Source organism: Hemiscyllium ocellatum, chromosome 6 (assembly GCF_020745735.1).
Source record: "Hemiscyllium ocellatum isolate sHemOce1 chromosome 6, sHemOce1.pat.X.cur, whole genome shotgun sequence".
Taxonomy (NCBI): domain Eukaryota; kingdom Metazoa; phylum Chordata; class Chondrichthyes; order Orectolobiformes; family Hemiscylliidae; genus Hemiscyllium; species Hemiscyllium ocellatum.
In genome coordinates this window covers 105,142,982-105,159,724 of record NC_083406.1, presented here as the reverse complement: position 1 = coordinate 105,159,724, position 16,743 = coordinate 105,142,982, and the positions used below count along the sequence as shown (strand labels likewise).

The following is a 16,743-nucleotide window of genomic DNA, read 5'->3' as shown; positions in this document are numbered from 1 at the left end:
AGGAAAGTAAATCTGAACCAATTCTTTTACAAAAACCAAAGCTGCAGAAGTTTACAAACACAAAGTTTTGAAGGTGCCAGGGAATTAATAAGACTTTTTTTATTGCTTGGATCCCAGCTTTTATAAATAGAGTATAAAATCAAACAATTTATGTGAAACTTTTATAGGTTTTTAAAATGCATTCACAGGGTGAGGATGTACTGGCTAAACCAGCATACATTGCCCATCTCAGAGGATAGTTTAGAATCAACCTTACTTCTGTGGGTCTGGAGTCACATATAGTCCAGACCAGGTAAGGATCGCAGTTTCCTTCCCTGAAGGGCATCAACAAACCTGACGGCGTTTTCCTGACAGTCAGAGCCATGATGATCAGCAATGGATTCATGGTCATTAATAGGCTCTTAATTACAGATTTCTTTTTCCATTGATTTCAAATTCCATAATCTGCTGTGGTGGGATTTGAACCCAGGTCCCCAGAACATTTCCTGGGTCTCTGGATTAACAGTCCAGCAGTAATACCACTAGGCCATTACTTGCCCGAAACTGGATAACTGTCAGTTGGAGCCTTCCATGCCATTCTTGACCTCACTCTTGAGGTAGAAGTCATGGACTTGCAGAGGGAGCTGAGGTGATTTGTTGGGATTATATGAGGAGTTTGGTTGCACAGGGTGACTCAAAAAGCTGGGGTTGTATGTACATGAGTAAATGGGAGTAGGGGGATAGAATGGCCAAGAAGGGCTCACAGGCCAGAGGTGGTCTTCCCCCAGTGGGAGTGCCCTCCGTGGGGCAATAGTGGTGCTCTCCCAAGGCAACTCAGGTTTAAAAAAAGGAAGGAAGAGATATGTATGTGGTCATTAATTGGCCACTGAAGGGGCTCAAGTTGCCTAAAGATGGGCAGGCCACTGACTACCACCTCCCTGGTCATCAGTAAAATGCCAGCAATCGTAGAAAGTGATAACCATGAAATCTGCCACTATCCAGCCAATTTTAAGTCGCTGCCCAACTCCCAGACAGCTCCTTGAATATGTTTCTGCTTTACCAAAGTGAACGCCAATGGGGTAATTCCCTAGTGTAGTCTCTTGGAATCCATCTTTTTCAGTTTCCCTCACACTGAGCCACATATGGGGATTTCCAAGTGAAAGTGTTTCTGACAGTGATGAGAGAAGTTATAGAATGATCCTGGAAAATGTTCAGGACAGTAGGTTGATCTAATGTTTTCATCTAGTAGCTAGAGGAAGGAGATCAGGCAGGAAGAGTAAATTGGGAATAAATTGATGGAAATATTGTCTTATTTTGGTTTCTATGCCATTTCAGTGGTTTGTGTTCATATCTTTGTCATTTTAATGTAAAAACTTTACTCTTCGAACAGCAAAGAGATTGGCCATGTACCAAGAGCCTGACTCCGAAGACGAGGAATGTATGTCTAAATGGGGAACCATTCCAAGGTGCGACAGCACGTCCAGTCACCAGAGTGCCAAATTTGTTCACCGAACACAAAGCACCAAATCTCATCGGCGTACAGGCAGCAGGGCAGAGGCTAAGAGGGCCAGCATTCTCTCCAAGCACACTGCTTTCAGCAGCCCCATGGTCAGTATACATGATACACCAGAGCTCGTTCAGGATGCATCCTTTACAACTGGCTGGGCTGGATAGCTCTGCTATAAGAATGGTGTACTTTGAGCACTACACATCGTTTGTTTGCAGTTTAAGCTCAATGGAATTTAAGGGATGGTGGGGGGTGGATCTGATTGAAATTTACAGAATACTGAGTGGCCTGGATAGAGTGGGCATGGAGAAGATGTTTCCACTAGTAGGAGAGACTAGGACCTGAAGGCATTGTCTCAGAGTGAAGGGACAACCCTTTAGAGCTGATTTGATATGAGGAGGAATTCCTTAAGCTGGAGGGTGGTTGTGGAACTCATTGCCGCAAAAGTCTGTGGAGCCAAATGACTTTAAGACAGAAGTAGATTAGAAAGGGGGTTAAGGGTAATGGGGAGAAGGCAGTAGAATGAGGCTCAGAAACATATCAGCCATAATCGAATAGCAGAGCATACTTGATGGGCCAGTTGGTCTAATTCTGCTCCTATATCCTTCTATATGGCATAAGCTACATGGTATGGCCTAAATGAGATCCAGTCACATATTATGCTAATAGGTTGCTTACATTGGGAGTACACTGCAGTACAGAAATTTGCTGTCACTTTGCTTTCCAGAATGTTCCATATGACGTGTTATTTATTTCTAGGAAAAAGATATCACTCCTGATCCTCAATTATTGGAAAAGGTGAATGAATGTGCTGGTCAGCTGGAAGCTTTGAGACAACATGGTCACCCGTTGAGCTATCTGACCCCTGAACTATCTGACATCATTGACTTTTTTATAGCATTGACTGTCTGCAACACCGTGGTGGTTTCATCTCCCAATCAACCACGACACAAGGTATGTTCTGCTCATTCATCTCTGTCCCTTCTGCTTTAAACACAACTCTTGCATTGTTGAATTCACATTTGGGTCTTTTCATTGAGCTGAAGGATGTTCTGATTTCAGAACAAATGAGCGAGAATAAGCAGCTTTCATTTGATGCAGCTTGCTTTATATTTTTATTAGCATCACAGCTGGCCCAGTCTGAATAAATTACTAACTACAAACAGAGCAACGTGTAGAATGATTACAACACACCAAGTACTATTGCAGTATGGAGAAACTTAGGGGTTCTGGTACATAATTCTTTAAAGTTTGCGTCACATGTACATAGGGTGGTTAAGAAGGTGTTTACCTTGCCTTCATTTCTCAGTCCCTTGTTCCTCAGTATGAGAATCACATTGAGGTTGCACAGGACATTGATGAGACCTGTAGTTGCAGATTTGGTCGCCGAGCTGGTGTGTTTTTCTGCAGACATTTTGTCTCCTCACTAGTTGCCATCACCAGTGCCTCTTCCATAAAGTGTTGATGGCCTGTCCCACCTGGTCTGTTTTTTGGTACTTCCGGTTTTGTGTCTGAGTCGTTGGTATATGGAGTCCGGTTCAATGTGTTTATTGATTGGTGAGGCTTCTTCTGGAGATCTGTGTCCCGTTCTGGTCACCCCTGTTATAGGAAGGATATTATCAAGCTGGAGAGGATTCAGAAAAGGTTTACCAGGATGTTGCTGGGTATAGAAGGTTTGAGTTATATAAAGAGCTCGGATAGGCTGGGACTTTTTCACTGGAGCGTAGGAGGTTGAGAGGTGACCATACAGAGGTTTATAAAATCTTGATGGGTATAGATAGTTTTAATGATAGGTGTCTTTTCCCTAAGATAGGGAATTTCAAGACTTGGGGGCATAATTTTAAGGTGAGAGAAGAGAGATTTTAAAAAGCCATGGGAGGCAATTTTTTTTGCACAGCGTGGTTAATGTGTTCAATGAACTTCCTGAGGAAGTGGTGGATGTGGGCACGGTTAAGATATGTAAAAGACACATAGATAAGTACATGAATAGGGAAGATATTGAGGGATACGGGCCAGGAGCAGGCAGGTGGAACTAGTTTTGTTTGGAATTATGTTAAAGCATGGGATTGATTGGATTGAAGGGTCTGTTTCCATGCTGTATGACTCTATGACCTATTCCTTTCCTATTTTATCTACCAAATGATTTTGAATAGACATTGTCAAAGAAAACCAGATGGCCTGTGGTAAGCGTTAAGTTCAAATTTGAAAGAGATTGTCGGGTTTCAGTTTGGCTGATAAAAATGATGTTTGCAAAATTGAATATTTAATTCATACCACACCAGGTTGTAGTCCCACAGGTTTATTTGGAAGTACCAGCTTTCGGCATGCTGCTCCTTCTAAATAAATCTGTTGGACTGCAACCTGGTGATGTGTGATTTTTAACTTTGCCTACCCCCGTCCAACACCGGTGCTGCCACATCATGAATATTTGATAACATTGCTTTGTACACAATGTCTCTGAGCCAAACTCACATAGTACGTCTATAAAGCCCAGATTGTCTTGCCTCACATTTTTAGTAGCTGAAAATGTGTTGCTGGAAAAGCGCAGCAGGTCAGGCAGCATCCAAGGAACAGGAAATTCGACGTTTCGGGCATAAGCCCTTCATCAGGAATCCTGATGAAGGGCTTATGCCCGAAACATTGAATTTCCTGTCCCTTAGATGCTGCCTGACCTGCTGCGCTTTTCCAGCAACACATTTTCAGCTCTGATACTCCAGCAACTGCAGACCTCACTTTCTCCTCACATTTTTAGTAACCAATGACATTTTGCTTTCTTTATAAATTAAATTCCAAATATTGGCTTTTTTCCATTGTCTGACAGCTTTCTCCCTTTCTCACCTGAAGACTCATTGCAAATCCTCACGTAGCGATTTTCCTGCCAACTCCTCCTGCGCAGTCTCCACCTCACTAAGTTCAGCCCAACTTGTAATTCTTCAGATGTGAGATGAGAGCCTCGGCAATTTCTTCTCCTTCAAACCCCTCCCGCAAAGCCCCCAATCCCTACGGAAAGGCCACTATAGAGTCTCCCAGTATTATTCCAGCAGAGATCAGCTAATTTAGCACAAAACCATATATCCTTGTACCTACGTGACATTTTTGTCTTATACTCCCAGATGGGGGCATAAAATGTTTATTTCTCTGTGAAAATCCAGCCAAGGACAAGAACGTGTCTAGAAAAAGCTTTCATCTAATGTTCCCAACTGTTCATTAGAGAAGGAGAGGAGAGATAGAGAGTGCATGTTGAAAGACATCAGACCGTGTTGGATGGTTAGATAATGATAGTGGCCTAAATCACAACACTTACATGGAAGATACAACCAGACAACTAAAAGAAACTGCTCATCCTAATAGCCACAGGAGATGCTGGAAAAACTCAGCAATTCTGACAACATCAGTTGAGAGAGAAACAGTCAATGTTTCAAATCCAGTACAAATTCTTCAGAACTAAATCATTCCAGACTCAAAACATTAACTGGTTTTCATTCAATATTTAATTCACTGCCACATCTTTTCTGAGGCATTCCCAACTTGGAGATGTTTTGCCGCTCTCTCTGACAGGATTTCAGATAAACCGTTCTGAGGAAGAGTCACTGAACCCAAAACATGAACCCTGATTTCTCTCCACAGATGCTGCCAGACCTGCTGAGCTTTTCCAGCAATCTCTCTTCTTGTTGCTGTCAGATTTGCTAAGATTTTCCAGCCTTGTCTGCATTTGTTTCAGAATTCCAGCATCTGCAGTTTTTGCCTCTACTTAACCCACTGTTTTTGGCAGGGAACAAAAGAGTAGAATGAATAGCTGTATTTAAGTCAAACTGCATAAAATTCCACATTTGCTTTTGATAGGCTGACAAGAATAGTATTAGAGTCAAAAGTGTGGCACTGGAAAAGCACAGCTGGTCAGGCAGCATCCGAGGAGCAGGAAAATTGACATTTCAGGCACAAGCCCTTCATCAGGAATGAGGCTGGGAGCCTTGGGGGTGGAGAGATAAATGGGAGGGGAAGGTAGCTGAGAGTGCAATAGATGCATGGAGGTGGGGGTAAAGGTGAAAGGCTGGAGGGGAGGTGGAGTGGATACGTGGGAAGGAAGATTGACAGGTGGGACAGGTCATGAAGGCAATACCGAGAAGGTTAGAACTGGGGTAAGGTGGAGCAGGGGAAATGAGTAAACTAGTGAATTCCACATTGATGCCGTGGGGTTGGAGGGCCCCGAGGCAGAAGATGAGGCGTTCTTTCTCCAGGCATCGGGTGGCTAACAAGTGGTGCTGAAGGAGGCCCAGGACCTGCGTGTCCTCAGCGGAGTGGGAGGGGGAGTTGAAGTGGTCAGCCACGGGGCGGTGGGGTTGGTTGGTGCGGCTGTGCTGGAAATCTTCTCCGAAGCACTCTGCATGTAGGCATCCTGTCTCCCCAGTATAGAGGAGAATGCATCGGGAGCAACGGATACAGTTAATGATGTGTGAGAGGGCAGGTGAAACTTTGATGGATGTGGAAGGCTCCTTTGGGGCCTTGGATGGAGGTGAGTTTTAATGTTTGGACACAATCGTGCTGTAGAATCATAGAATCCCTACAGTGTGGAAACAGGCCCATCAGACCAACAAGTCCACACAGATCCTCTGAAGAGTAGACTACTTGTTAACTTCTTGAAGAAAGACAAAGGCTTCAGGGATAAAACAGAAATTGCTGGAAAAGCTCAACAGGTCTGGCAGCATCTGTGGAGACGAATCAGTTAATGTTTTGGATTGAGTTACCCTTCCTCAGAGCAAGATCTGAAACGTTAACTCTGATTTCTCTCCACAGATGCTGCCAGACCTGCTGAGCTTTTTCAGCAATTTCTGTTTTTGTTTCTGATTTATAGGATCCGCAGTTCTTTCGGGTTTTTTTAAGGCTTCAAGGGTATTTCTTAGCCCAGGATATTTGCTTTTCTGACGACGCTTGTGTTAATTCTCTGCAGGCTCGCGTCCGATTTGAGTTAAAATCTCCAGTCAAGACTTTAGAGGATTTCATCAAAAGGTTTACCCCCAGCCGCCTGACTTCAGGTTCTAACAGCAGCAGCTCGTCCAGTCTTTCCACCAGCAAGTCACTCTACAGAGTCTCGTCCAGTGCCATTTCCTCTCCTTCGGGAGACGTTACCTTGTTGAAAATGAGTGAAGAGCTTGGCCAATCTCCCCAGAAAGAAAAGGGCGAGAAGGTCTTGCGAACAGGTGCGGTGAGAGATGACAAGGGCAAAGATGGAGAGCTGAGGTATGAGGCCGAGAGTCCAGATGAGGCTGCTCTTGTCTACGCAGCCAGGGCCTACAACTGTGCCCTGGTTGAGAGACTACCCGAACAGGTGACCGTGGAGCTGCCCCATGTAGGAAAGTTGGCCTTTGAACTCTTGCACACCCTGGGGTTTGACTCCACCAGGAAGCGGATGTCGGTCGTGTTGAGGCACCCACTCACTGATGAGATTGTCGTTTACACCAAAGGAGCAGATTCTGTTATTATGGACCTCCTTCAGCAGCCTTCCACAGGTATGCAAATATTTCTCCTTCTCTCTTCATATGCTAACTTTCTCTTGACAATGCAATGGCTGAAATATTGAACTTTCCCTGTACTGTGGGGGGTGTCAAACCTTGGGCTGAGTCCTTGTTTCCTAAGGGTGCACTCCCTCCAGGCACCAATTTTCTGTCTACCCGTCACAAACTGATTTTTTTGCAACTTCATTTCACAGACCTTGTTAAATTAGAATCGTGTCGTGTGCAATCCAGAAGCACAGGCAGGTTCAGGTAAAATTCCAAATTGTCCTTTTAGAAAAAGACAATGAATTGCAAAAAGGTAAGTAATATTCTTGCAAGACAAAATAAAACAACTTGTACAAAGACGGTGTAGTTTGTTTAGTGCTGTGCTTACAACTACAATGGAGCCGTCTGATTAAAACTTAAAGATAAATTATGGAGACAAAGCAGAAGAGATATTAGAATCGGGCTGAGTCACATTAACAGTGTTGGAGCAAAGTAACCATTTAGTATCTCTCAGGGATGTGAAAAAGGAGACAGAACCGAAGGGTCGTTTACTTTGTACAGAGGAATGATGTTCTGTGTCCTCCGTATTCTCTTTGTTGTAATTGTGTTAGAAAATGGCTACATATCTTTGTTCAGGCTGCAACAATATATAAAGCTGCAAAATCCAGAGGTCAAAACATTCTCTTATTCACAACTTTGTAGCAGCAACATTGTGACAACCTCATGAAAAAAAAGTTTTCAATTTTTGGATCAAATGCCACTCAGGTGATATTTCTGATTTCCCAACATACAGAAAACTTTGGGAACCTTCAAAACTATATTTCCACTGTTGCCTCTTATAATAACCAAAGCATTTTCGCCCCATCTCACGTTTAGGAGATGGGAGAAATTTTGTATCATGTATTTTTTGTATCTGGTTTGTTACCTGTGCCACGTGATAGAGAGTCGAGGAATAGGGAGAGAGAACAGTTAAATGCGTGGCTACAGGGATGGTGCAGGAGGGAGGGATTCCGGTTTCTGGACAACTGGGGTTCTTTCTGGGGAAGGTGGGACCTCTACAAACAGGATGGTCTACACCTGAGCCTGAGGGGCACCAGTATCCTTGGGGGGAGGTTTGCTAGTGTTCTTTGGGAGGGTTTAAACTAACTCTGCAGGGGCATGGGAACCTGGACTGTAGCTTTAGGGTACAGGACCTTGAGTGTAGGAAGGTTAGGAATAAGGCATCGATCTCGAAGGAGGGTGCCTGTAAACAGGAAGGTGGCTTGAAGTGTGTATACTTCAATGCCAGAAGTATAAGAAATAAGGTAGGTGAACTTGCAGCGTGGGTTGGTACCTGGGACTTCGATGTTGTGGCGATTACAGAGATGTGGGTAGAACAGGGACAGGAATGGCTGTTGCAGGTTCCAGAGTTTAAATATTTTAGCAGGGTCAGAGATGGGGGTAAAAGAGGGGGAGGTATGGCATTGCTTGTCAAGGATAGTATTACAGCAGTGGAAAGGACGATGGAGGAAGACTTGCCATCTGAGGTAGTTTGGGCTGAGGTTAGAAATAGGAAAGGTGAGGTCACCCTGTTAGGAGTTTTCTACAGGCCTCCTAATAGTCCGAGAGAAGTAGAGGAAAGTATTGCGAGGATGATTCAGGAGAAGAGTGAAAGTAGCAGGGTGGTTGTTATGGGGGACTTTAACTTCCCAGATATTGACTGGGAAAGCTATAGCTCGAGTTCGTTAGATGGGTCGGTGTTTGCCCAATGTGTGCAGGAGGGTTTCCTGACACAATATGTAGACAGGCCAACAAGAGGTGAGGCTATACTGGATTTGGTTCTTGGTAATGAACCAGGCCAGGTTCTAGACTTGGAGGTAGGTGAGCACTTCGGGGACAGTGACCACAACTCGGTGACTTTTACTCTAGTGATGGAGAGGGATAAGTGTGCACTGCAGGGCAAGAGTTATAGCTGGGGGTAGGGAAATTATGATGCGGTGAGGCATGACTTAGGATGCGTGGATTGGAAAAATAGGCTTCAAGGGAAGAACACAAATGATATGTGGAGATTGTTCAAGGAACAGCTATTGGGTGTCCTTGATAAGTATGTACCAGTCAGGCAGGGGGTAAAGGGTCTTGTGAGGGAGCCGTGGTTTAATAAGGAATTGGAATCCCTTGTGAAAGAGAAGAGGGCGGCCTATGTAAAGATGAGGCGTGAAGGTTTAGTTGGGGCAATTGAGAGTTATAAGGTAGCCAGGAAGGATCTAAAGAGAGAGCTAAGAGCAGCGAGAAGGGGACATGAAAAGTCCTTAGTTGGTAGGATTAGGGAAAACCCAAAGGCTTTCTATAGGTATGTCAGGAATAAAAGGATGACTAGGGTAGGTATCGGTCCAGTCAAGGATAGTAGTGGGAAGTTGTGCGTGGAGGCGGAGGAGATTGGAGAGACACTAATTCAATACTTTTCGTCAGTATTCACTCAGGAACAGAACACTGTTGCTGATGTGAATATTAAGTCACAAGTGATTAGAATGGAGGACCTTGAGGTATGTAGGGAAGAGGTCTGGGGAATACTGGAGAGGATGAAAATAGATAAGTCCCCTGGGCCTGATGGCATTTATCCTAGGATCCTCTGGGAAGCTAGGGAGGAGATAGTGGAGCCATTGGCCTTGATTTTTATGTCGTCATTGTCTACAGGAATAGTGCCAGAAGACTGGAGGATAGCAAATGTGGTCCCCTTGTTCAAGAAGGGGAGTAGGGATAGCCCGAGTAACTATAGGCCAGTGAGTCTCACTTCTGTTGTGGGCAAAGTCTTAGACAGAATTGTAAGGGATAGGATTTATGAACATCTGGAAAGGAATAATATGATCAAGGATAGTCAGCATGGTTTTGTGAAGGGCAGGTCGTGCCTCACAAACCTTATTGAGTTCTTTGAGAAGGTGACCAAGGAAGTGGACGAGGGTAAAGCAGTAGATGTGGTGTATATGGATTTTAGCAAGGTGTTCGAAAAGGTACCCCATGGTAGGCTAATGCAAAAACTACGGAGGTATGTCATTGAGGGTGCATTAGAGGTTTGGATTAGGAATTGGCTGGCTGGAAGGAGACAGAGGGTAGTAGTTGATGGTATAGGTTCATCTTGGAGTGCAGTTACCAGCGGTGTTCCACAAGGATCTGTTTTGGGACCATTGCTGTTTGTCATTTTTATAAATGACCTAGAGGAGGGGCTTGAAAGCTGGGTGAGCAAGTTTGCGGATAACACGAAAGTCGGTGGAGTTGTGGACAGCGAAGAAGGATGTGGCAGGTTACAGCGGGATATAGATAAGTTGCAGAGCTGGGCAGAAAGGTGGCAAATAGAGTTCAATGTAGCTAAGTGTGAAGTCATTCACTTTGGTAGGAGTAACAAGAAGATGGATTACTGGGCTAATGGTAGGCTACTTGGTAGTGTGGATGAGCAGAGGGATCTTGGTGTCCATGTACACAGATCTCTGAAAGTTGCCACCCAGATAAATAGTGCTATGAAGGAGGCATATGGTGTACTGGGCTTTATTGGTAGAGGAATTGAGTTCCGGAGTCCTGAGGTCATGTTGCAGTTGTATAAGACTCTGGTGCGGCCTCATCTGGAGTATTGTGTGCAGTTTTGGTTGCCATACTATAGCAAGGATGTGGAGGCATTGGAACAAGTGCAGAGGAGGTTTACCAGGATGTTGCCTGGTATGGTAGGAAGATCGTATGAGGAAAGGCTGAGGCACTTGGGGCTGTTCTCATTGGAGAAAAGAAGGTTTAGGGGAGATTTGATAGAGGTGTAAAAGATGATTAGGGGCTTAGATAGGGTTGACAGTGAGAACCTTTTTCCGCTAATGGAGTCAGCTGTTACTAGGGGACACAGCTTTAAATTAAGGGGTGGTAGGTATAGGACAGATGTTAGGGGTAGATTCTTTACTCAGCGGGTTGTGAGTTCATGGAATGCCCTGCCAGTAGCAGTGGTGGACTCTCCCTCTTTATGGTCATTTAAGCGGGCATTGGATAAGCATATGGAGGTTATTGGGCTAGTGTAGGTTAGGTAGGCTTTGGTCGGTTTAACATCGAGGGCCGAAGGGCCTATACTGCGCTGTATTTTTCTATGTTCTATGTTCTAATACTTTCCATGGAAGATGAACTGCAATTGTCAGCAGTAGGGCGGCACAGTTAGCACTGCTGCCTCACAGCACCAGGGTTGCAGGTTCAGTTCCAGTCTCGAGCGACTGCACATTCACCCGTGTCTGTGTGAGTTTCCTCTGGGTGCTACGGTTTCCTCCCATTGTCCAAAGATGTGCAGGTTCAGGTGGATTGGCCATGCTAAATTGCCCATACCAGCAACACATTTGCAGCATAGTATTAGGTGCATTAGTCAGAGGGAAATGAGTCTGGGTGGATTAACGTTCAGAGGGTCAATGTAGACCGGTTGGGCTGAAGGGCCCGTTTCCACACTGTAGAGAAACTAATCAAATCTAAACTGGGAGCCCACGTAATGTTGAAGGCAAAATACTGCCGATGCTCAAATCAAACGTGGAGGAACTGAGCAGGTCTCCTTACATCTGTGGAGAGAGAAACAGTTAATGTTTGAGTCTAGTATGACTGAAGAGTCTTGAAAAGTAGGTTCTTTTTGATACCTTTTGATAGAGGTGGAGGAATAACAAAAGGGCACATGGTAGTCAGGCCCAAAACTAAAAAAACAAAGGATGTTGGAAATCAGAAACGTAAACAGAAACTGCTGGAAAAACTCAGCAAGTCTGTCAGCATGTGTGTAGAGAAAACAGAGTTAACATTTCAGGTTCAGTAACCCTTCTTCAGGTCCAATACAAAAAACACAGGGGTTGCTGTTGGTGCAGAAAGAGAGAAAGATGTAAAATGGGTGTAAATTAAAATGTGAAAAGGAGAGAATGAGTCCTTGCTACTCAATGCAAAGTAACCAAGATACAAACACTTAACAGCTGTGAGGGAAGGAGAAGGGAGAAAATTTAAGAAAAGTGAAAGGTAGCCAGATTAGAGTGTGTGCTGGAAAAGCACAGTAGGTCAAGCAGCATCCAAGGAGCAGGAAAATCGACCTTTCAGGCAAAAGACCTTCATCAGGAAAGGACTAATGAAGGGCTTTTGCCCAGAACATCGATTTTCCTGTTTCTCGGGTGCTGCCTGATCTGCTATGCTTTTCCAGCACCATTCTCATCTCGACGCTAGCCATAATGCAGTCAGCTTCTGAAGTTACTTGAGTTCAATGTTGAGCCCTCAAGGCTGTAAAATGCCTGGACGGAAAATGTGTTGTTACGTTGAACAAGGGAGTCCAAGATTATGGAAGGTAAGACAGGAATGTGGAGTTGAAGCTACAGTCGGATCTTATTGAATGGCGGAGCAGGTTTGAAGGAGCAGATTGGCTCCCCCTGGTCTAATTCATATGGCCGTATCCCAGGCAGTGTTGGTGACAAGAGAAACCTAGCTAGTGTTTCAGGCCATCAGAACATTCCTGAAACTGAAGCCAGTTTGATTCTCTCTCTCCACTGTTTCTGTCTCCCTTGACCTATCATTTCTTAATTTTCAACACTTCTATCCCATTGCCTGTACGCTTCAGATCAAGTCAACATCATAGTGAACCTGTGTTGGTAAAATGAGCAGGTGATGCGACCAGAATTCCTCCGTGACCCCAAGCGAGATTGTACAGTGATTTATTTATTCTGTTGAAATTTGTGGATATTAATGTGAGCATCACCTTAACAGAAATGTTAAGGATAGATGTCTTCATCCAAAGCGAAGTGAGGAATTAATTCCCTGCCACTGAAAGCAGTTGAAGCCAAAACATTGAATGTTTCCAAGGAGGAGTACATGTCGTTCTGAGCACTAAAGGGATCAAAGAGATTAGGGTGAAGGTGGGAACAGCGTACTGAGTTGGATGATCAGCCATGGTGGGCCGTATAGCCTACTCCTGTTTTATATGTTTCTATATCAATTGGTTGCCTTACATGGTTACGTAAATAATATTTTCAGACCCCCTACAAAAGTAATAAAATGCTAAATAAATGCAAATCTTTTTACCTTTCCTTCCATTCCTTATAAAAAGATGATTCTTCGGATCGAATTTACAGTCGACACATCTTTCAGACTAAATTGATGCCAGAAGCCAAGATTTAATGCATTGAGAAAGTAGATGGAACGTGCATCAAATTATACAGTCCAACTGCTGATCATTTCTAATGGACTATCAGCTTAAGGAATTGCATATTGATTTGAAGCAGTGGACGGTTTGTATTGTAGGTGAAGTGACTGCCACAGGAAATGCTCAGTGGAAACTTCTCAGTCATTTCTGTACCTTTTATATTGTGAATCACTGATAAACTAGACACAACTTGAGAACACTTTACCAGAGTTGAGATAAGATCTCTGAAGATTCTCAGAATGAGAGGTGAGGGGAATATGAAGCTTTAAACATTACCTAAAACCACAAGAGAGAAACTTGTACAGTCATTAGATTTTTGCATATCTGAACAGGAAATTATGACGTATGATTTAAAAATAAATTTGAAGAATGTACCATTTGTCCCATTGCCACTCCTTGGTGTGCAGAAGGGAGACTAGTTTTGCTGAAGAAATGCCTTATGGAAGAAACCTATTTTGCTGACAACCTTGTTTTTGTCAAGGTACTTGTTAGCTGTGAGAATTCTTAATAGCCAGCAAATTGAGTCAGCTTGTTATAAATCAGAAATGAATGTTCAAAAACATAATTTGGTTTTGCAGAAAATGATGCATATGTGCATCCCTGCATGTGAATGGTTCGCATTGCAAACAGGTTCTGATAGGTAGCCTAGGACCTAAGAGCAAACCCACTGTATCATTCAATAAGATCTAGTTGCAGCCTCAACACCACTTTCCCATCTACGCCCATAGTCCTTGACTCCACTGTCTGTCAAAAATCTCTCCAACTCCACCTTGAATAAATTCAATGAGACAGCCACCACCACTTTCGAGAGAAGTGATTTTATAGCCTACCTGTTCAGAGATGTTATTACATACCTTTTTGGAGCAGGGTGGGACCTGAATCCAGGCCTTCTGACCTTACCACTGTGCCACTAGAGCCCCGCCATGCTTTTATAGTCCATTTCCTTTACAATAAGCACCAATATTCCATTTGCCTTTCTAATTACTTGCTGCTACTTAAACACTCACTCTTTCTAATTAATGTACCAGGACATGCAGATCTATCTGCACCATGGAGCTCTGCATTTGCTCTCCATTTGAAGGAGCCAGTGTTGGACTGAGGTGTACAAAGTTAAAAATCACACAACACCAGGTTTTGTTTGGAAGCACTAGCTTTTGAAAGCTCATGTCTCCAAATAAACCTGTTGGACCATAACCATTTGTTGTGTGAGTTTTAACTTTGCTGAAAATGTGTTGCTGGAAAAGCGCAGCAGGTCAGGCAGCATCCAAGGAACAGGAAATTCGACGTTTCGGGCATAAGCCCTTCATCAGGAATCCTGATGAAGGGCTTATGCCCGAAACGTCGAATCTCCTGTTCCTTGGATGCTGCCTGACCTGCTGCGCCTTTCCAGCAACACATTTTCAGCTCTGATCTCCAGCATCTGCAGTCCTCACTTTCTCCTCGTGAGTTTTAACTTTGTCCATTTCAGTCATATGCTACTGTTACATTCTTGCTGACAAAGTAGCTTTGTTCCCATTTACTCTCACTGTGTTTTTGTTTTGCTGCTGTTTACCAATTATTTCCTTATCTATGCTATTTAACTATGTGATCTGCCTGTATGGCTCACAAAACAAAGCTTTTTCACTGTGCTGTGGTACACGTGACAATAAATTCAATTCATTTCAATTCATCTGCCAATTTATTTTGCCCACTGACTCGACCTATCTATAATCGCCTCGCTCACACTTCAGCGAATCCTGACTACTTACATATACTGGTGTCTAATGTTCCCTCTAACTTTTGCATTACCTTGCACTTTAAAGATGTAGCCACACATCCATGAGTCTTGAAAGGAACACTGCTTATGTGGCCTGTTTGTTTTATATGGCGCAGGTTCCCAGTTGCTATATGATCACACACTTGCACAGCTTAGGGAACGCTGTTGGTGCCATTGGCAAATTTAGCTACCAAACATTTAGCCTCTGTATCTGTGACATTAATTGTAAGTGGTTGAGGAACCAAAACTGTAGTAACAGCCTACCAACCCAAAAAAGACTAACACAACACTCGGTTTCCAGTTTGCTAGCCAGTTAGTTATACTACAGTGTTACCACCACCTTCCCCCACACCATGTGCTCGTATTTTTAATACGGCATTTCATCAAATGCCTTTTGGAAATCCAAGTACCACAGCTACCAATTCCCCTTTTGCCAAAAAGCTGGAATATTTATTCCTTCTACCTGCATATTTGTACTCTGAACAATAGTCTCTGACTATTACATTTCCTCTGGCAACTGCAAGTTCCTGAAAAGTTTGCCCTGAAGTTCTTGGTGACCCCACCTCACTGCCTTCAGAAGGCTCCTTGAAATTCACCCTTCTGAACAAATTTTTGATTGTCCTTTCTCATGTCTCCTTTGTCTCAGCATTTGTCCTGAACAAAATCAAACAAAGTCATGCTGCAGGATGGGGGCCTGTTGTGATCTGTTATCTATCCTATATGATTCCACATTCCATCTTTTGGTCCATAGCTCTGTATTTCAGGTACCAACAGTAGATTGCAAATAAAACAAGGGCTTCTGCCTCAACAAGCGTTTCCAGGAATTGAGTTCCAGTTCCCCACACTATGATCTCCTCAACCTCGCCACACTCCATCCACTATTAGTTTAAACCTGTGTCCTCAACTGTGAGTTGTTTAGTTGTCCACCAGCTTTCATTACTAGATGTGGTGGAACATTGGTTGTGGGATTACTTATTGTTGCTTGGCACACAAGTGCGCTTCACTGGGTTGACATCTCTTTTTCGGTTTGGCCTGGTACTGCTCCTGGCCTACTGTCCTACTCTTTTCATCAAACCTTGCTTTGATTCGTCTGTCACTGGCTGCTAATGTCATCTGGTACACAAATGTGATCACATTTCCCCTAGTTGGTCCTGTTCCTGGGCCTGCACTCCTCATCGAAGCGGGCTTGATTCCCCAGCTTGGTGGTCATGGCAGAGTAAGGACATGCTGGGTGCACAAGATAGCAATCTGTGGTTGAATACAATTCTGCCAATAAACCCTGGCCTAGCCAATGATGCCTACAGTCAATGAATGAAAGAATCCAGTGACTTATCATTCGAAGACATGCATTAAACTGCTACTCTTACAAAATAGATACCCAATGAACTCACTAATAAAAGAGAAGACTGAATCATTCAAATGTAATTGGATATTTAATGGCTTAATTATTGACATACAATCTCTCTGACTGAAAAAATTGACATTCACAAGTGTTGTATATTTGGAGATTTCTTCTAAACATTTTTCTGTCAGTTTTTCTCATTCTATCTCTTTCTCCATTGCGCTCTGTCAGACCCACCCTCCTTCCCCTCTCTCTCTGTCAGTCCCATCCTCTTCTCCTGTCTCTCTCTATCAGTCTCACCCTCCTTCCCCTCTCTCCAGGAGCTGGATGTTCCTGGGCCTGTGGTGGAAAACGTAATACTTGGAGGTTGATGTTAAACAGGGGGAATGTAATTTTGGGATGAAGCCTTGAAGCATTCCTGCTGCTTGGAATGTTTCTCATGGGTGGCCTGGGAATGGGATTGCCTGGGAATGGGATTGCCTGGCTACTGTACAGAAAAGG

At 43.8% G+C, this 16,743-nt stretch overlaps 1 protein-coding gene across 1 annotated transcript in view; it reads left to right on the top strand.

Annotated features, from left to right (window-relative positions):
* atp10a (ATPase phospholipid transporting 10A) overlaps nt 1-16,743 on the top strand; it is a 175,709-nt gene that overhangs the window by 102,839 nt on the left and 56,127 nt on the right. Inside the window, exons 8-10 of the mRNA XM_060826997.1 lie at nt 1,370-1,587; nt 2,246-2,440; nt 6,435-6,993. Coding sequence (XP_060682980.1) covers nt 1,370-1,587; nt 2,246-2,440; nt 6,435-6,993 — 972 coding nt within the window. The remainder of the gene's footprint in view (nt 1-1,369; nt 1,588-2,245; nt 2,441-6,434; nt 6,994-16,743) is intronic.